This window comes from Cavia porcellus, unplaced genomic scaffold (assembly GCF_034190915.1).
Source record: "Cavia porcellus strain 051 isolate PalLab524CR breed Dunkin Hartley unplaced genomic scaffold, mCavPor4.1 scaffold_32, whole genome shotgun sequence".
NCBI lineage: Eukaryota > Metazoa > Chordata > Mammalia > Rodentia > Caviidae > Cavia > Cavia porcellus.
In genome coordinates, this window is record NW_026947515.1 from 14019785 (window position 1) to 14040929 (window position 21145).

Sequence of the window (21145 nt, forward strand, 5' to 3'; positions counted from 1 at the left end):
ATTTTCCTTTCATCCTCTTCTGCTTGATGAACAGAGATGAACTGCAGTAAATCCAACCCTTTTGCTGTTTTCTAAATACATGGTGTTTGCTAGGTTGGCTCCATCATTTTGGAATCTCCACTGATTTTCAGAGCTCAGAAATATGAGAGAGTTAGGCAACTGAGAGGCAGCCAGGCTTTTGCACTTGGCTCTGTGTGCATATTTACATTCCACACCCCAGTTTAGGCTAAGAAGAGCTACACTGGAGATGGGCTGAGCTCAAAAATAGAGATAACTCAGTTGCAGTGGTGAGAACACTAACAGGGCAATTAGAAGGCTGATTCATTTGTTTATCTAGATGATTATGTTCTGCTTAGTTGAGTAGTTTTTAAGTGTTCTGTGGTTCAGGAAATTTCCCCTCTCAGGCTCATCAAGTCCACATCCTTCCATGTGTCTGACAGTTCCACGAAAGAAGGAGAAACCATCCTAAGCACAGGGTATGGGTTTTGGTGGACTTTTATAATAATACACTTGCTAAGATAATTATAATAAACAGTGCGTAACAGGCCCCAAACAGAGAGGAGCTGAATAAAACCCCATTCAACTGTGGTTGCTACTATCTTTCAAAAGAATCACAGAGGAAGACACAAACTTACTGAATATTTGTAACTCAGGGCTTCCTAAGAAGTATTTCTTTGTTTTTCTTTTCTTTCTTTCTTTTTTTTGTTTTTTAGTACCAGGATTGAATTTACAATCTTGCACTTAGCAGGCAAATGCCTGAGCCACTGAGCTAAATCCTTGCCCACCCCAAGAAATATTTCTAACAGCCCAATTTAACCTGTGATTACAGAAATATGACATAGATTTACAGATTATTTCAACAGGAAGGAGCTTTTTAGTAATCACTTAGGATGGGGCTTCTCCACAAATACTTCATAGAACTCTGTATAACAAAATATGTGGGCCACCCCCCAAAATAAAAAAAAATCCAAATGTCAAACCATCTTAGGATATTCCAGGCTGAAGTGCTATATGCTTCTCTACCAAATGTGGGGTAGATTAAAGACGGCCAAAGATTCTTTGACTTTGCTGGGACCTATATTGTTTTACTTTTTGATCCTGGACAGGCTATTTTTTCTTTTAATTTTTATTTTGAGACAAAGTCTTACTAAATTGCTAAGTTGTCCATGCTGTGCTCAAACTTGCAATCCTCCTTTCTCAGCCTCCAAGAATGCTTGGATTATAGCCATGTGCCACTATGCATGACCCAGGCACTGTCTTTGACAGAACACGAAAGCAAAATTGCTGTGCCACTTTCCGGGCTTAGGCCTGATAGGGCTGATGGCTTCCAGGTCTGGCCTCTTGCTGGGCTAGTTCTGGAGAGCTCCTCACAGCTGCCAGGTTCCAGCCAACAGGCAGTGTGAGCTGCCCAACGTGAGTAAGCCACTGTGTGTGCGAGCCTTTGTTTCCCATGATTGCCACTGCAGCAGACACCTGACTGCTCTGTTTGAGACCAATGTGAGCCCAGTTCTGCTATCAGCACTAAGAGAGATGATAAGACATTCATTGCTTTATAATAAAGATTTTTTAAATCATTAGATTTTGGGGATGATTAATTTGCTATCTAGTTGGCAATCAGTAACTATTAACACATGAATGAGGGAGTAATGTAAATGTGAATCTTGAAGAGGGGATATGGCACGTCACATTTCCTAAATACAACACCTGAAGACTACAAGACAAATCACACAGAACAGGGCTTGATGGAATGCTAGTTTGAGAAACACTGACAGCTTGAGAAATACTGGTCTAGTGCTGTAAACCTTTATGTTATAGATTAGGAAGTGAGGCCCAACAGGGGGAAGGGATTCACCTACGGAGGCACAGCTAATAGACAGGCGGTTTATAAAGTACAGTTTCCTTTTCTAGCTGAAGGGAAAGGTATGGGCCAAATGGTTTCATTGAGGTAAGCACATCTTTAGCTAATCAGGCCTATGATATTAGGCTTCCTATCAGGTGGCTCTCTTCCTCCTCAATGATAAGAATGTTTAAGTCCATATCCCATGAGACCTCTCTTAAGTGGCAGACTACCAAAGAGGATGTAAGATTATTTAATACTCTGAAGTCTAGATTAAGCTTCAGTTCTCAAAACAGCAAAATCTGGGGAAGTATCCAGAGGCTTGGGTTCTAAAACATGTGCTGGAATCCGTGCATAAAGTTGAAATGTCTAGGACACATTTTCAGCTGAATTAGATATTGAGGAGGGATATAGCTTAGAAAGTATTGCAGTCTTATCTAACAAATTTCTCTATGTGAGAAGTAAAATGATCTGAAGTTTCATTCTGTTTTTAAAACAATACAGGGAAGAATATTAACACTAACCAGATCAAGATGTGGGATATTCAATTTTTACTTTTCAAATACTATTAGCTTCCTAATCAGGCCTCCAAAGCTAAGAATCACTATAGCAGTTTTAAAAAAAAGTTTTATCTAATTATCTTCTTTCCCTTCTTTGAATTGACCAACCATGTATCTTTTTCTGATTTTATCAAAGGGGCTGCCAGGACAAAAGCACATCCAAATTTAAGTAGGCTTTAGTTAGCAGACTTAAAATTGATCATGTATTTTAGTTTCAGTAACTTGCAATTTCTATACCCTTTGATAATTCACTTTAAAGAGCAAACCGTCTTTAATGACAAGGCTTAAAAGAGACGACCTTTCTGAACAAAATATGAAAGCTCAGAAGAGATAGTTCTTTTAAGGAAACTATGAATTAAAATGACCTTGTGTTCAGAAACTTTTCTCCCACCATTTTTGATGTTTTACCTTTCCTTTTTACTCTTAGACAGAAAGCTAAAATGCCACTGCCTTTTCGGGATGGTGATGTACTTCAATGAAGGAGCTGTTAATTGTTAATTCAAACTCCCAGTTCCTTCTTTTGCACTTTTCTTTGCAGACTTCTTTAATGAGGTTGCTTACCACCCTAAGTATATGCCCCTTTCTGAAGCAATCTCTGTTATCCGGTGACATTACAGGTGAGGTTTGAATGAGAGCTGTTTCCCTGAGCCACAGTCCTTGAAGCAAGTGTATCCAGGCTCTGTTGCCTCTATCTTGGGAGTCCACTTAGGACTGTGGAGTTCACTCTTGAGGGTGGAGATTTCCAAATCAAAGGTCAGATGCTCTGAAAGGTCTCACTGTGTGGTGATGCAGAAATGGTGGACTGACACAAAACTGTGACATGAGCTGGCGACTGACTAGCTAACTTTTCTGTGAACTGTGCTCTTCCTTGACCCCAGGAGAATAACCAGATCATAACACATATCAACAACACTGTGATCCCACAGCTTTCCATCTGCTCAATTGGTCCAAATGCTTTATCAGCTGCCACCTATTGACAATTACATGTTGAAATACAAAAAGCACAAATGGATGACTCAGGCACAGCAGCCAATAGTCACAAGTGGAGATGTAACTAAGTTAGGTACTTGTGATGAACAATTGATCTCCACAGGATAAAATAAAAAATAAAATCTTAGATGATTTTATAATAAGGCACAATGTTTATAATTTATTTGCCAAGCACTGGCTTTTTCTCCCAGTAGCCATTTATATACTCAGTACTCAACTCAGTAAGGAATTTCAAACACATCAATGCATTTTTTCTTTCTATTCCTTTATCAGACAATGTTCACAAAAACATAAATGTCAAGTACCCATTCCTATCATATCCAATCAGAATGACCTAAAGTTTCATTCACCTTATTCCTAGATATATGACACATTTCAGAAGGGAAACAGGATCAGGGTAAAGTCAAAGGTTGGCCAGTCTTTGTAATTTCATAATCCTTGAAATAATGAAAAGAAAGAATAGCAGGTAACTTTCCAAAACACCGACTGATATTTACTCACAGAAAACAAATATTTTGAGTGAGAGTTCCAATTCCAAAATACAATACAATTCACAAAGGATTTTCATTTCAAGCAATTAATAATCTTATTAATGAAATCTGCTGAGTTTTATAGATTGCATAGAAATATTTCACATTATTCATATAGCCATAACCTTCTCTTCTGGACATTAAATCACAATCTGAGTAACAACTGCCCTCATTTAGTATCAGGTGGCTTTCATAATATCTGCTACAATTTTGCTTCCCCTGAATATTCTTGAAGCCAGTGCAATAACATTATATGTGTGAGATAAATCAGAGGAAATCCAAGTCTGGATGTGACCAAGGCAGTGCTGGCCCCATAGAGATAACTTAATGCAAGAATGCCAGCTTCCTCCTGAAGGCTACCACACAGCCTTGTTTAGCTTTGCAAGTGGCTGGAAAACCTGTCAAATACACTTCCTCATCATCTCAGTGTCTCAGTCACAGACCAAAAAGGGTAATTAATCCCTGAGCAGCAAACAACAGACAAGCGCGTGGGAAAGAGAAAAGAAGTTTGAAAAAGTGTAAATAACTTTTTGTCCTAGCCTTTTACAGTAAGTCAGATGAGTCCCATGGCTGGATTTTTAGAGTATCTCAAAGGGTCCATGACATGTACCATAGTGCACTCAAGAAGATTTCACTGCAATTCGAAATGTCCTTAGCAGCTGGGGATTTAGCTCAGCGGCATAAGAACCTGCCTTGCAAGGAGGCGGTCGTGAGTTCGATCTCCAGTACTGACAAAAAAAAAAGAAAAAAGAAATGTCCTTAGCAAATCAGGGCTGGCCAATTAGCTTCCAACTGCTTGTCAGCGTGGCAGGGAGAGGTACTTGGCTTTACTATCCATGCATGGGCCCAAGACCACATTCCCTCAAAGAGAAGGTGCCCTCATAGCAACAGATAACTAAAGTGCAACTGAGATCCCTTGCCAATGTGCTGTGTCCTCATAACATGACCTTATACCATGTGGCTTTCTTAAGATCTTCGATCAACATTAAAATGACCACCACAACAAAAGAGATCAAGAACATAACAATAAAGCCAGGACCCCTTCGTACACTTCTTCCACTATGCTGCCTCTGGACTTCGAGGATCAGGCCATAAACCAACATGACAAGGACTTGCACTGATCACAGATGACCCAATGATTTTTACTTTAAACACCAACTTCACGTACTAATTATAAGGTATTTTTCTCTATAGCACAATTTGAGATTGTCAGTATTTGCTAGAGAAAAATACTTTAGATATATTACATTTATTTGAGCAAATGAGATGATAAAAAGTAGAAAGAAAATTCACAAGTATAAAATAATATTTTAATGAAATATGAACACAAACATAAAAACAATGTAAACAGGTATAAAATTTTGATATGATACTATAAACGTGATTTCGATCATACCCAAAGGTAAAATTTTATGCAAAGCAGTAACAAGACATACCATAAGAAATCACTTCTTTGTCCAGTATAACCAATTCTCAGAACATACTCAAAGGCACACAAATATGGAAGTCAGAAATAAAGAGATGCTAAAAAAATAACTTAGGCAGACATCTCATGTAAATGATGCATGTTTTTATGATCTTAATTACATATAAGTATTTAAAACTGCCACTGATCTCATACTTCACTTTACAATATCCAACTCTTCAAACCTGCTGGAAGAAGTCCTCAGGTAGTCTGGATGGTTGCACCCATCAAATTCTCTCATGCAGTTACCTGAAAGCCAGAAACCTTGGTTATGACCTTTGGACTTAACAGGCCTGTCAGTTATAAAATATGTTACAGTTTTGGAGAAGTCAGCAGTTAAAAAGGTTATGTGACATCAAAATTCTATCACTTATGTATATAAGGGATCAAATCTTATCTATAAACAGACAAACTGACTCTTGAAAAGTGAATGATTCATGAGCTCTTTCTTTTAATTCAGTGCCCAGTAAATGGTTCTGTCCTTCACTGCACTAAATTAAGCCAGGTTGTTAGTCTGACTGAGTAGGTAAACTCCATTTCCATTAGTAACATCCTGGGGAATCTTTCACTAAAAATGGCTCTGACATCCACGAGGAGGGTACTCTGGGGACACTCGATCTCTGTGAACACGTGGACATCACTGAGCTGCTAGCTTGTTCTGGTCTAGATAACAGCACCAGGGGACTTTGAAGATGTGAACCATCACAGCAAGAACTGCATCATCTCATATTCTTTCCTTTTTCTTTTTGAGACAGACTCTGTCCACGTAGCTCAGTTGGCCTGGAACTCCCCCCTTCAAGGGCTGGGATTATAGGTTGTGGGTCACCACACCTGGTTTATCATCTCACACTCTTAAAGGGAGCTGGTGTGTCCTTTACCCTGCAGCTGAGTTTCAAGAGGATGTCTTGGCAACTGCCCAGGTGAGGCCTGAATTCACCATGCCCTGCAGACCCTCTCATCTTCTTCGATGGGACTGATTAAGCCCTTGATTAACAGATGAATGACTTCTTAAAGAAAGGTTAATCAGTGAAACTACATCTTTTTAAAAAACTGCTATTAAGTGTAAGTATAGTAAAGACCAAGATCAAGTGAGGAGACTCCTAAATGCAAACAATACACAGTAATCAGAGGGCCTCATGTGCTATACCTTCTGCCCTGGTATGTCATCAGCTCTTCTTGGAGGATGGTTGCTCTCTTTTGCAGAAAGTTAACCTAGAAAAGAGACCTTGTATGAGAAAAGGTGAAAGTGGCTCAAATGTCAGTACTGCCTGTATGGTACAACAGAATATTAGATTCAGACAGTTCTTTCCCTAGATAAAACTCCCAAGATTTGCTGAGTGTCAGTGGTGTGTGTGTGTGTGTGTGTGTTTTAATTTGGTCACGTGCTATTCCAACTGAGAATCCACTGGCAGCTACAGAATAAACTTCAAACTCTTTACCAGAAGAGACACTTTGATTGGGCCTCTTCCTATCTTTGTGGCTTCCTTGCTCCCTGTACCTTCCCTGCTGGAACCACCTCATACACCACGTCTTTCACACTGTTGTCCTTTTCTCTCTTTGGAATATTATAGTTCTGGAGAAATTAGGGGTTGAAATGGATGTCATATCAAAATTTTATCATATATGCCTACGAGGGATTAAATCTTATCTACACCAAGCAAACAATCTTCGGGAAAATAATTCTTTCTTTTGGATTTTTGAAATAGGATCTTGCTATGTAGTTCAGGATGGCCTGGAACTCACTATGTAACTAACCCAGGCTGGCCTCGAACTTACAGTGATCCTCTCGTTTCAGGATCACTGCAAGGTTTTCAGTCTGACTGAATGCTGGGATTACCGTTATGCACCACCATGCCTAGGAAAAATGAATGGGATTGTTTTTTGTCTCGTTTTTGTCTCCTACTCAAATGTACTCCTTCTATGGAACCTTTCCAGCTTTCCCAGTCGCTCATGTCTTCTCAGTCCCAGTGGTTTCCTCTTCTGTATTCCTGTTATCTATTGCTGGCACTCCTCACATTGCTGTGCTGCTGTTTTCATGTCTCTCCTCCGAACCTGAGAACTCTTCTGGGGCAAGGAGGACACTTATTGTTACTGTTTTTTAAATCTTTGTATCCCTGTTTCTTTTACAGCATTGGGCATGTGGCTGGCATTCACTAGCTGTTGAATGAATGAATGAGTGAAAAGAAAATTACTGCTTTCTGGAAACCTCAATCCATCCTGGGGATTCCCTGAGATTGAGGGACATTTTGTATTTTGTAGTAGAAAGAGCCTAAGCTTAGCCTGGAGTTAGACCAACTTGGGTTCAATTCCTGGCTTGGCCTCTAAGGCTTTAAGAAAATACTTCAGCTCTCAATGCCCCATCTGCGAAAAGGGGTTAATGACAGCTACTGTGCTTCCCAAGGTAATGAGGATGGGAGTCCAAAAGATGGAGGAAACTGGATAGCCTAGCATATTCTCTTAAGTCAGATCTTTATGATATATTGATTATTTTGAAGCATAAATTTCTGTATGATTAAAGATACCTATAGCAGGCAAAGATTCAAAAGCACCTTACACAATCAAATAAAACCAGTTTTGGAATAACTTACACTATAGCTTAATATAATCAAGAGTCAGTAGTATTTGATCCTTTGGAATTGTTTACTCTTGCCTCGTTGGGCTGAAATGAAACCATGGCAACGGCTGATTCTGAAGCCTAGTTATGAAAGCGTACAGCTGGCAGAACTAAAAAATGTGCTTGAAAAAGAAAGCACAGTCTTCCCAAATGGGTGCATATCAAAGTGGTCCCCTTGGATTTGCTTATTTGTAATATCAGCCTGTTCTTAATTTTACCCAATTGCTCAAATGACCCATAAGACAACTGATAATTTTGACAGATGCAAGGATTACACTGATGCAAGTTCCCTCCCCCACATGATATTGCAATTGGAATTTCAACAATTTTTGAAAAACACAGGCACCTGTGCTTTCAAACTAAATTTGCTCACTATATGGCTTGCAACTCCTCCATGCAGCTGCCAATTTTGAGGCCCAAATGCAGCTGGCAGCATTTGCTTTCTAGGTCAACATTCAGCTTTAGGAGGCTGAAGTGGTTTTTATTACAGCCAAATAATATGGATGATAACAGAAGCCCTGCAGGTGGGTATCAGATCCCTTCCCCCATCTCCAAAAAACAAAACAAAAAAATTCCTCCTCTGAAGGTGCCAAGTCCTGCCCAGCTGATCCTGTGGAAGGTCTGCTACAAAGTTAATGGGTAAACCACACTTTGAGGAGTGCTTCTATGTAAATAGAGATTGCTTAACTGTCTGTGTCAATGCTCTCCTCCAGCACTTAGTTTTATGCAGGAACAAGCACTGCAAAATTTGCTAGTAGCCCACAGAAGCGGCAGTGAACAGTAGCAGAAAGACTGAAACATAATCATACCTTGGCTCACAAACTTAATTATTTCCACAATTCTGGTCACTAACCAAATCAGATTTTCCCATCAGGTCAACACTGAACCTAACCATTGAATTTAATTCAATTCTTGTCCAACTTAGTTTGTGGCCAGAATCACATACAGAGATACCCTGTAATGAAGATTCATGTTCAGATAAGAGACTTCTATTGAAGAGAGTTTAAAAGAAATAGCTGTTTCATCTTACATCTTAAAAAACAGATGAGGTGAATATCACCAGACTATATCATTCATATTATTTGTAAATAAATTTACTGAATATGTTCTATATGCCAGGCGCTGTTCTTGGCACATGAAGTGCAGAAATTCTTTCCTTCATGGAACTTTTCCAGGAAAAAGCATGCCTAAAAATTTTAGGTGTATTGGAAATGAAACTATGTGAAGTATTTCTCAAGTTAGAGTTAAAAAATTCATTAGACTAGCAACACATAAAACGTTCACACCTTCAGAAGTATATAGAAACCTTTCACATAAGCATCAAAGGTTAAATCAAGTTCATTGCTTATCAATTTTAGAAATATTTAACTTAATTGTTTGCCTTATTGTTATTTTACCTTGAACTTAAAATACATTTTCTAAGAACCATATGAAATATACCAGAATAAAATATTTCAAACTTAACGATGCTTTTGTTTTTCTGCACACCAGCCCTGAGTAGTGGTATTTTGGCCCTGCCACCAGGAAAAAATGGTGTATTGGAATACAGAATGTAAATGAATAAAGAATGAACTTTTTAATTTCTGGGAGCTTTTAAGAAAATCTTATGGAGACAATGAATTCTAAACTAGTAAGAAAATTAATTAAAACAAAGCAACTCATTATGTGTGGTGAGTTATGTTACAGTATCACACTGATTTCTGGGAACAATGTGGAGTCAAATTTACATGTAAGTTTCTCTTCAGGGTATGTACATGACCGAAACCCTTGAAAATGCTTTAGTTCTAGTAATTACCTGCGATTTCAGGGAGGAAATCGTGTCTTCAAGTTCTTGTCTTAGAGATGCTGGCATCAACCCTTTGAATTTTGTTTCATATTCTTGCCGTACAGAAGTTATCTAATGGGAAAAAGTGAAAGTCATCTTATTTCTTTTACCACAGCAATGATTGTTTTGAATTTAGAAATTCCAAGAATAACATCTATTCATCACAAATATAAGCTTGTTACACATAGTCAGAACTGAAAAAGCCACCCAGCTTGTCCTTGTGACTCTGGAGTGGGACGTCTCTATAACAAAACTTTTTCTTCCTAATGGTCATTGACATAATTTCAGCATCTAAGTAAAATGTGCACTCTTTGCTGTCTATTCATGTCTATTATTCATGTTAATCCTGTAGCTCGCCCTTGATCAGAATATGACCCAAAACCATAATAAACCATGATTTCGGGACCACTTGCAAAACTTCTTTGGTTTGATTAAAATATTAGCAGGTATCTGAGTGCTCAATTTGAGCTATGTCATTATTATTGTTTGGTACCAGGAATTGAACTCAGGACCTTGCACTTGTCAGGCAGGTTCTTGTGTTGCTGAGCTATATCACCAGCCCTGAGTTATATGATTATGAAGAGTACAGTGAAGACAAATCTCAAAGCTGTGTCAGAGCCTCCTCAACACTGGTAGACCAGTAGCACGTTCTGATCACAGGCAGCTTCCCTGGCTCCCAGGTTTCCTTCTGCTCTAGAATATAATCAGGCCCATGCTCAGCTAGTTGATGGTTACTGCCTGGCTAAGTATAGGTTATTGGCTCATTTGGTTCACCTTTCTAAAACCTAATAAGGAAAGTGAGCGGTAGAAGTAAAGCCTAAAAGTTTTACTTTTCTTCTAAAGAAGAAGCAGGAATAAGACGAAGGTGTACATATGAGTGTGCATAAAGTAGTGTCTTTCTACAGTTATTTCTGGCATTTCTTTTTCTTCTAATCTACGATGTGACCGAGTTAATTACTTTAAAAAACTGTTGTGGAGAATTTAAAAATGGTGAACTAAAGACCTACAGCAAAGCACAGCTTCTCTAGAACCTGGCATCAAAATGCCTGGGAAAACAACTTAGTAAAGAAAAAAAGAAATCATCAAGGAAAATGTCTCAGTTCTCTCACTGCTGAGAAAAAATACCCAACATGCAAAGTTAAAAGGGGAAAGTGTTATTTGGTTCATAGTTTGTAGAGGTTTCAGTCCATAATCAACTGGCCCCAAGGAAGGGAGCACACGGTAGAGGGTCAATAGTTCCTGGTGGTAGAAAACAGCAAAAGCAACAAGAGAGCTTAACAGTCTACTGAATTAGGAAGGTGCCAAACCATCAGTGGACTGATTTAGTAAGCACCCACCCTTAATCCCAGCATCACACACTCTAGATTCAGCTACCTCTGAAAAAGCCCATGTGACCCCGTGAGGCTCTAGGGGAACATCTAAACACAAACCATAACAAAAGAGCTGTCAGAAAAACTAAAAACTTAGAGAGAAGCTGAAAATAACACAAAGGAAATAATGACGTAGGCTGGAATGCTGACCTTGGTTCCTTAGAAAAGGGACCTGTCTCCATTAGTACAAGAAGGGTTCAACAACCCCGGTGAGAAGAAACAGACAGGTGGGCAGTGTTAGTCCTGAGAAAAGCCTTACTGCAAAAACAGATTAAGGTTTACTCTGTAAGCAACACCTTCTGTATGGCAGCTTACAGTTAGAAACCAAATGCAGCAGTTGCTATGTTTAATCAGGAGTCAGTCTGGAAAGACTAATTGTTTGAGACTAAGCTGCTCCAGACATCAGAAGCCACAGAACAACTACACTCCCAGGGTTCTGAGATTACCCTACCATAGTGACTGGGTGGAGACAGATGAGAGAGACAGTGGAAGAGAAAGTGTGGGACAGACATAGACCCCATGAGTTTACACTCCTGCTGGGAAGGACACAGGGGTCCCACTCTCTGGTGAGAAAGAAGTCAGTAGCATGTGGTCTTTGGAAGGGAACTGGGCCTGAAAATGCTGGTATTCAGTCCAGTTGACTGCTTGATCCTTTCTTCCTGCCTCACTGACTACATGCAGCCCAGAGCTCAGTCTGATCGTTTTTTCCTTATGCCAACGTGATCAGGGATATGCCTCTGCTCTGACAATTCCCTGCCTGGGATGAACAGGCACTGGAGACCCTAGAACAGAGGGGTGAAAGGATTTTGCCCCATTTGGGACACTGTAGCTAGTGAAAAGCAGGGGGGCGGAACCAGGGGGCTCTATGTTCTCCACCCCTAAGAATTTACCTGTGGCGAAATGAATACCAATGGGCTACCTGTGCATCCCTAATGCCCCTTAGGCACCACCCCAAACCTAAGCTACATGTATGGCCCCACACCACGCATCTGCCAGAGAGAAAGCCAGACTTCAGTGGTGGTGGGGGGGGGTTTGTTTTTCTCTCTCTGCATTCTCAGAATAAAGGCCTCTTTTATTTCATACTTCTCATCTTTTGGACGTGCCAGAATCTTATCAAGGGGTACCTCATAAGCTTACAGGCTATAAAGCGAGGTAGAGAAAACAGTGACCTAGCGTAGAGAGGACATGGAAAAGGAGCGGTTAGAGTGAATAGGGCCCTGGCGACACCATTGCGGACCCCACCTAGCAGGAGAGGTGCAGCAGAACTCAGCATTCATACACAAAAGCATGAGTGTGAAAACAAAAGAAGACTTAGGAGCAACTCACAGTCCCTCTCCCATACCTGGTGGATTCTAACACTGCAGACCCTGGAGAGAAATTACTCATTTGGACATAGAATATGGGTTTTTTTTTTTGAGAGAAGGTTTCGCTATGCAGTGCAGCTGGCCTTGAACTCACCTGTAGGCCAGCCTGGTCTCAGCAATCTTCCTGCCTCAGCTTTTTGAGTGCTGGGATTATAACAGCAAGCTTCATGCTTAGCTTAGAGAAATTTTTTTGACTTATTTCTCTTTCCTTTCAGTGGTTTTCTACTTTTGGGGTATGGGTTGGTTTTTTTCCTTTTCCTTTTCTTTTTTATTTCATCTTTGTTCCTTTCATCCAAATCTGTTAATTTTCTTTTACTCTTTAATTGGATCTTTTATCTCTTCTCATTTTTCTTTATTTTTCAAATTGTACTTCATTCACTCCTTTCACTTCCCTCTTTCCACTCCATTATTAACCTTTAGATACAATACAGTGGTACCTCGGCTCATGAACACTTGTGTTTCAGAACAATTCAATCTGCAAACTGAAGCACGGGGTAAAATTTTGCTTCTATTTGTGAACTCTGTTAGATGATGAACATGACCGGGTCATCTTTCTTGTCTGAACACACCGATCTTTCGCAGAATCACAGAACAAATTAAATTCATGAATATAGGTACCATTGTATTTAGTCGACTATGTTATCACTGTTGAATCTTTTTCTATTGTTAATAGTGTGTAGTTCTTGTATTTAGTAAATATTTACTGTATGTCAACATTAGATTTGTCTTTGCATCTGTATTATTATTGCACATCACTTTTTATTGTTAAGGGTGGTAGGCTGGCAGGTTTTATTGGTTCTTATGGTGTGTCAATATCCAGGATTTGTACTTTGACTCTATCACTATTGCTGATTTTGTTGCTATTGCCAGTTGTGGCATAGTTGTTGTTATTTTGGTGTTTACTATATGCTGATATATGGTTTCTCTTTTTGTATTCATCATTACTGCAGTTTGTAGTCAGAGAACTGGGTGTAGGTTGATTTCACTGTACCCTCCCCTCCGCAAATTAATGAAGGTGGTCAGATCTTGGGACAGAAGCGAATCCTATAGTAAGCCATGTCCAAATAGCATCACTGGAAAGCAAACACTAAAAAGATATCCATACTAGCAACAAAGTCTTTCCATTTTAATCTTCATCCCCTAGCAAACAAAACAAAACAAAACAAAACAAAACAAAGAAACAATAGAAACATGAGAAAACAAGGCAACAAAAACAGCAAAAAACACACTGAGGTTCTATAAATGAGATGTGCAGAATAAAAAAAAAAAGACAATTCATAAGTCCAAGCAATGGGTTTTAAGTCCAAACTGTGCCCGAGATGTAAATTCAGTTGTTGAACGGTAGGAAATTAGACAAGGAATATCTGTATTGTCATATGGCCATACTTCTAAAACTGATATATCATTTTGATGTAATCCCAACAAAAATACTGTTAGCATTCCCAACAGAACTAGAGAAAACAATCTCAAAACTCATATAGAACCAGAAGAAACTAGCAAAAAGAAGAATAGCAAAAATGATCCTGGCCAACAAGAGCAAAGCAGGAAGCATCATAATTCCAGATTTCAAGTTATATTGCAAAGCTATAATGATAAAAAAAACACCATAGTATTGGCACAAAAATAGTCAAAGAGGTCAATGGAACAGAAAACAGGGCAGAGGAAAAAACTTCAGGCACGTTCAGCTACGTTATATTTGCTAAAGAGGCCAAAACCATATGCTGGAGGAAAGAAAGTCTCTTTAATAAATAGTGCTGGGAAAACTAGTTACCCACATGCAGAAGACTGAATCTAGACTTAAATCTCTCACCCCGTACTAAATTAAAACCAAGGGCCAGGGATTTAGCTTAGCGGCATAAGTGCCTGCTTGGCAAGCTCAAGGTCGTAAGTTCGATCTCCAGTACCAAAAAAAAAAAAAAAAAAAATTGTAACAGAAGCAATATGCTAGAAAGTAGACAAAACTCTTGAAGATACAGGCATAGCAAGAACCTTTTAACAGAACCCCACTTACATGATAAAGAACACCAGTAATCAACAAATGGGATCATATCAAATTAAAAAAGCTTCTGCACAACAAAAGGAACAATGAACAGAGTGAAGTTTTTTTCTTCCATTCCTGAAGAATGGGGGAAAAAAAAAAAACGTTTGCCAGCTACTCCTCAGACAGAAGGCTAATATCTAGAATTTATAAAGAACACACACACACACACACACACACACACACACACATTAACTCTCTAAAATAACAGCCCCATTAAAAAAATGAGCAACTGATATAGACATTTCTCAGAAGAAAAAGCACAAATGTCCAATAAATTCACCTCTGATCATTAGACAAATGCAAATTAAAATAACGGCAAAAAGAATAGCTATCATTAAGAAATCAAATAATAACATATGCTGGTGAAGCTATGGTGCAAAATAAACCCTTCTCTATTGTTGGTAGGAATGTAAACTAGTACAATCAGTATAGATATTCCTCAGGAAACTAAATACAAAAATTACATTTGACTCAATCATTGCCCTTCTACGTATTTTCCCAAACATGTTAAAGATACAGATACTGTATTAGAGTAATACACACACACACACACACACACACACACACACACACATCTCCACATTTATATATATTTACTTCATGATAGTAAGATCTTGGAAGCAGCCTATATGTCTATCAACAGAAGAAAGGATAAAGAAAAATTGTATGTATGCATGTATGCGTGCATATATATATATGTATTATGTATTTATTGAGACAAGGTCTCACTATGCAGTTCAGGGTGGTCTTGAGTTTACTTTGTAGCTCAGGTTGGTCACAAATTTCCAGTGATCCTCCTGCCTCAGCCTTCTGCCTGCTGGGATTACAGGCAACACGCCTGGCTCAGAAAATCTGGGATTTATACACAGTGGAGTACTACTCTTCCATAAAGAAAGATAAACTTGAGGCATCTGTAGAAAATTAAGGAATCTTCAAATCATATTTTTTTTGGTGCCAGGGATCAAACTCATGACCTCACACTTGCCAGGCAGGTACTTATACCACTTAGCTAAATCTCCAGCCCTAAATCATAGTATTAAATGAAATGAATTACACATAAACTTAATACTGCATGATTATATAAATAAAGAGCAAAATAAAAAGACAGATAATAGGAAATAGGAAGACAGATCTTTTGCAAAAGGGAAGGGGGCCAAGAGAAGAAGGAAGGAAGAAAGGCACAGAAGAGAAGTGGAAGAAAAGCAAATTAAGTTGTGTTATCTACATCCATGCTCCAGCTTCCCAAGATGAGGTATTGCAAGCTTGTCCTAATGAAAATTTGAAAAATTAAAAAAAATCTGTTGTAGGAGTGTGACTTCATTGAGTAGTAAAGCTCATCAGTAAAATTCATGAGAAACACTTGGGAAAAAGGAGCAGTACTACCACAGTGTGTCCAGTGGCGTTCAGCTGCCCATGTCTGTGGATTTGCTGAAAATAATGTAAGATTACTGGTCTTTAAGTCCAAGCTTTTTTTATACTAAGCTGAATTAAGAAAGAACCCATTTTACTACATACAAAACTATTCTAGAAGCTATATTTTCAATTTTTGGCAGAGTGCTTTCTCGAGATATACTATGTTGTGATATATATCAGAGGGAAAAAGGGATTAATGAGAACTGCTATCTTCTACTGATGTGAAGGCTTTGATGATTTTCTCACTTCTCTTCTTTGACTTACTTTCAATAGTTATATGTTAGCCAACTCAAATAAGTAATAAATGCAAAGTAATAAACATGCTGTACAAGCCAGACCACTAGGGCAACATTTTTCATGGGTCTACACACTATATACGACAATATTAATTATTTTTTCCATATCACTCACCAGTGAGTCTGAAATATTGATCTCCTGCTCTTTTAAAAGGATTTGTTCACGCTCTGTTTCCTCCACCCTTGTCTGTTACGTCTGCCTGCTGCCTTTATCCTTGAAAGATGATTTAGTTGGGTACAAAGGTGCATCAATTCCACTTCCTTTCTCTCAAAACTTTGGAGACGTTTTGCCAGTGTTTGCTGGTATTCCACACTGTTATAAAGTCTGAGGCAAGGGTGACTATTTTCTATTTTGAATGTTTGATTTTCTTTTTCCTTGAGTCAGTAACTTAAGTAGGAAATATTTTGGTATTAATTATTCTGTATCCATTTCCTTTCTATTTTTTAGATTCAGATGTTTGAACAGAAGTTACCTCTGCTAGAATTATTTGTATTGTATTATTTTTAATATGTACTTTTAGTCTGGTCTCATCTTCATATATATAGATTTTTGCTTATGTTGACTACTCATTGAGAGTCTTTCATAAATATTTTCCTCTATTACTTTTGCTTTAACTTCTCTATTAAAAATACTCATTTTATTGTATGTGATTTCCTCCAGTCTGATTCTACATTTTCTTGGATGTTTCAGATATGATTTTTAAATATTTTTCATTTAATATGGTTTTAATCTTTGTAATTTTCTGATTTTGTCTGCTATCTTCCTAGTTTTCATTTCCGCTGATATCATCTTTTAACACATACCTCTTTTTTAATTATTTTTATTTTTTCTCTCCTACCATTTCCATAATGTGTATCTCTGTGTGTGCTATAAATGCTTTGACACAGAAAACTGTTTGTTATAAAGAAGTACAATTTGTCTAAATCCTCCCCATCTCTTGAGTAATTTTCCATTTGATATATGTTCTTTACTTGTTTCTTGTTTACATTCCTTCTTTTTGTTTTAATCTAACAAAGTTCTTATGCTGGTTTCTTTTTCTTAAAAAAATTACAACTTATTCTTGAATGAAACTAGCTATTTTCTGAGTGTTGAGGTGAGGGAGTAAACTGGGGTTAGGCCACAGCTATGATTTGGCTTTGTTGTCTTCAAAACCCTTTAACCAAGTCTATCATTTAATTTGCTGTGAGGGCCCATCTCCTCTTCCTCAGTTTTCTCCTTCCTTTTCCTTTTCTCCTCTCCTCTTCTTTCCTTTTTGGAAGACAACCTCTCCATATGTAGTTCAGGCTGCCTTGAATTCATTTTGTAGCCCAGGCTGGCCTCACCCTTGCAGGGATCTCCTGCCTCTGGAGTATGAGAGGACAGGAAGATGGGCATGTGCTACCATACCCAGTTTCCCTTCGTTTTCAAATACTCCGGAGACTGTGGCTTAGCTACTTGGTGCACGCTCATTGTTCATCCTCTCTAGACTCCAGCTTACACTTCGCATCTGGTGTCCTCCAGATCACAGACAACAGGATGCTGTGTGACAAAGGTGCTCTTTGATCGTCGCTATCCCTTTGGTTGCTTTTTAATTTAATTATTTATATTTTATACTTAACATTCTCTTTATTAGAGGACAACTGGTTTCAAGTACTAGACAGATGGACAGAATTGAATAGTTTCAAAATCATGAAAAGAAAGTGGTAGAGATAGTTGATACAAATGCTCCTTGTATATTAATCCTGATCAGGCTACTGTAAGGTTAAATTCTTCATATAAATGACACCAGTAATAATAAAAGGTAGTAATAAAAGTGATAGCAGTACCAATGACAGGAAATCTGTGATGATTAGTGATAGAGCACCCATAGTCTTGAATTACATTTCCTGAGTAAGACGATCTTTAAAAGTACCTGTTATATGTACAATACTTATAACTCCATTTAAATATTATTCCATGCTGAAAGAATGGAATAATTGCTAGAATGAACCTCTAATCATTTGCACAAAGACTGAATCTGTACATTAGTCAAACTAGTACAACTGTATGAGTGAGGGGGAACGAAACTTGCTCACGACTTACTTCCATCTGTCAGAAATTTAATATAACTATTATGTTAGAATAAGCGATTCATGTTTTAATTTTAGTATGCTACATTTATCGTTCAACTTTTACTGAGGATCTATGCATTTCTACTTCCTCTCAATTATATGCTTTGTTTTTATGATGTCAGTAAATTTGAGTGAACTGAAAATAAGCCCCTGGAAAATGTAAAATTACTTCCCCTCCGAATGAGGGGAAGATTGTGTATGTATTATGTGTGTATGTATTAAATTTTACACACAATCTATTTTAGCTAAATGTTGTGGTGCTTCCATCAGGAAAATACTATTACACTTAGCTCTTAATCTCTAGCTCTAAATCTAAAATCATCAAGCAAAATCTTACTTTACTAAAGTCATAGAAAACTTTTACTAATCTGTTTTTATTCTGCTTATGAGGTTACTAATGTTTACTGAGTATGTCAGATACAATTCTTGGTATGCTATATGGATTTAATCCTTCTGATGACCAAATGAGGTAAGGAAAGAGTTAAGCCAGGATTTGAACTCCAAGCACCTTACTCTTTAAGTGTATATCCTTACCTGCTCCACAGTTTTCCCACTAATCTTTCCGAGTATTGAAATGTTTCTTCCACCCTAAAAGGAAGGCCTCACAGATATGGCTTTCTCCACCACACACGGATGCTTCGTCCCCAACACAACAGGAAACAAGGATGGGCAACTATTGTACTTCCAGACGTGCATCTAGTCATGTATCTGCTTTTTTTTGGAACAGGGATCAAAGTCCTGACCCTGTGCTTACCAGGTTAGGTGCAGTGTGGCTGAGCTACATACTCAGCCTTTTCTTTCTTTTTTAGTTTTCTTTTTAAGTGATAGCAGTACCATGGCAAAGGCATTCTCCCTACTTTCCTACTGCCTTAAATGTTAACTTACTAAAGATTTAATAAAGACAAATTTTAAAAAATTACATAAGAATTCAATGCATCCATTGATCTAAAATAAAAGTTGCACAAATTCCTCAAATAAACACTCATTTTAAAGCTCACCTAACGATGGATTTATCTAAATATTTCATATTGCAAAAGGGTAAAAGGGAAGGAAAGAATTAGCTTATGTCCCTTTAGGTATCAGTCTGACTCCAGCTGCTGTTGCTCTGTCCCACCTTGGAGCCAGTGTTGGAAGGGAAACAAGGAGGACCCAAGAATCCTCGCCTACAGACTAATTACTGTCAGCAGCCACGCACACCACCCTCATTCTGGCCTTCCCACGCTTCCCTCTGCTGCTGAGTGCAGGACAGTCTGGCCTTATTGTGGAAGCAGGAGAAGTAAAACTGATCTAAGCAAAGGGTTTGATAGATGTGTAATTTCTTTCACTAAAGGTGATAGAAATTTTACACACAATCTATTTTAGCTAAATGTTGTGGTGCTTGCCTGTAACCCCAGCACTTCAGAGGCGGATGCAGAAGTATCATATAGCAAGTTAGAGGCCAGCCTGAGTTCAAGGCCTGCCTGAAGTACATAGGGAGAACCTATTTCAAAAATATCTATTTTATTATTAGTTAACATTAAATTTCATTAGCATATGGAATTCTATTATACCAAGATGTGATTTCTTTTTTAAAAATTGTATTAGTACATGTTTGCAGTACATTCATCTCAGGGATCTGATGCATCTACATAATACATACAGCTTGTTTCTTTTTAAAAATCCTCTTCTTGTCCTCTCTTTCCCCTAATATATGATTTCTATTAGATGTCAAAGTATTCAAAGGCTGTTTTGGTTTTGGAACTTGGAAGGGTAGTGGATTAGTCCCATCTTATTCTCTCCTCTCACAATCCTCAAAGGTGTAATCACCTATTCTTCCACATTCCTCGACCACATCACACCAACTTTGACAACAGTTTCTCTCTCCCCATCATATTTACTTCTTTGCCCACTTTCCTCATCTTATTTCATCTATCAAAGTCAAATTAGGAAATTCAGGACATTGTGACATTTCTGTAACACGTGTCCGTAATATGTGAAATGTTCATAATACATGACATTTCCATAGGATAATAAGGACCTAGAAGCTGAACAAAAATGGGTGCCTGCAGGAGGAGAATCATGTGAATAAAGATGTTTGCTCTGCTCCACAGCAACAAGCTGCCTGCCACTCTCTGGAGGTTATAGCATTGGCAATTCTCCAAATGGGCTATGAAGGCTGAAAATATTCCTAAATGAAAACCAATCATAAAAAATTATATTAGTGTAACCAGGCAGATATTCATATACAGTAGAGACTACAAAGTGTGCAGACTGTAGTTTACTTGAACCGAAAGGGTTCCTAGAGATAAAAATTCAAAATGGGGGAAAAAGCAAACCTTAGAAATCTTTAATTTTATTAAAAATATGGAAATCAGAACTAAAAGATATTTTGCAATGTTTTTATATGAAAAATGTATTTTGGTTTTGGAATTTGGAAGGGTAGTGGATTAGTTCCATCTTATTCTCTCCCATCTTTATTCTCTCTTTAAAAACGTCAATATACCAAAATTATGTCAAAATATGTCAGTGTAGGGCTATGAACGGTGGTGCATGCCTATAATCCCAGCATTCTAAGGAGCTGCGGCAAAATTCCAAGTTCAAACTCAGACTGGACAATTTAGCAACACAGTCTTACACTGTATAATAAAAATCAAATTCTCTATCACTAGACTTGTTTTTCTTTGCTATTTCTAATTATTTGCAACACTTTATAGCATGCTATATACATATATTCATAATTAATTTGAGGACTCCATTTATGGTGTTTTTT

At 38.0% G+C, this 21145-nt stretch overlaps 1 protein-coding gene across 14 annotated transcripts in view; it reads right to left on the bottom strand.

Annotated features, from left to right (window-relative positions):
* Positions 1 to 21145, bottom strand: part of Cep112 (centrosomal protein 112) — a 607347-nt gene that overhangs the window by 63843 nt on the left and 522359 nt on the right. For 13 of the 14 annotated variants that reach the window (XM_063241684.1, XM_063241681.1, XM_063241685.1 and 10 more), the window contains 3 exons: positions 9792 to 9893; positions 6530 to 6594; positions 5206 to 5631 (listed from right to left, as the gene is read on the bottom strand). In XM_063241684.1, coding sequence (XP_063097754.1) covers positions 5628 to 5631; positions 6530 to 6594; positions 9792 to 9893 — 171 coding nt within the window. In that variant the 3' untranslated portion in view covers positions 5206 to 5627. Of the gene's footprint in view, positions 1 to 5205; positions 5632 to 6529; positions 6595 to 9791; positions 9894 to 21145 lie in introns of those variants that run through there. The other variant, XR_010045020.1, reaches the window with a different exon arrangement.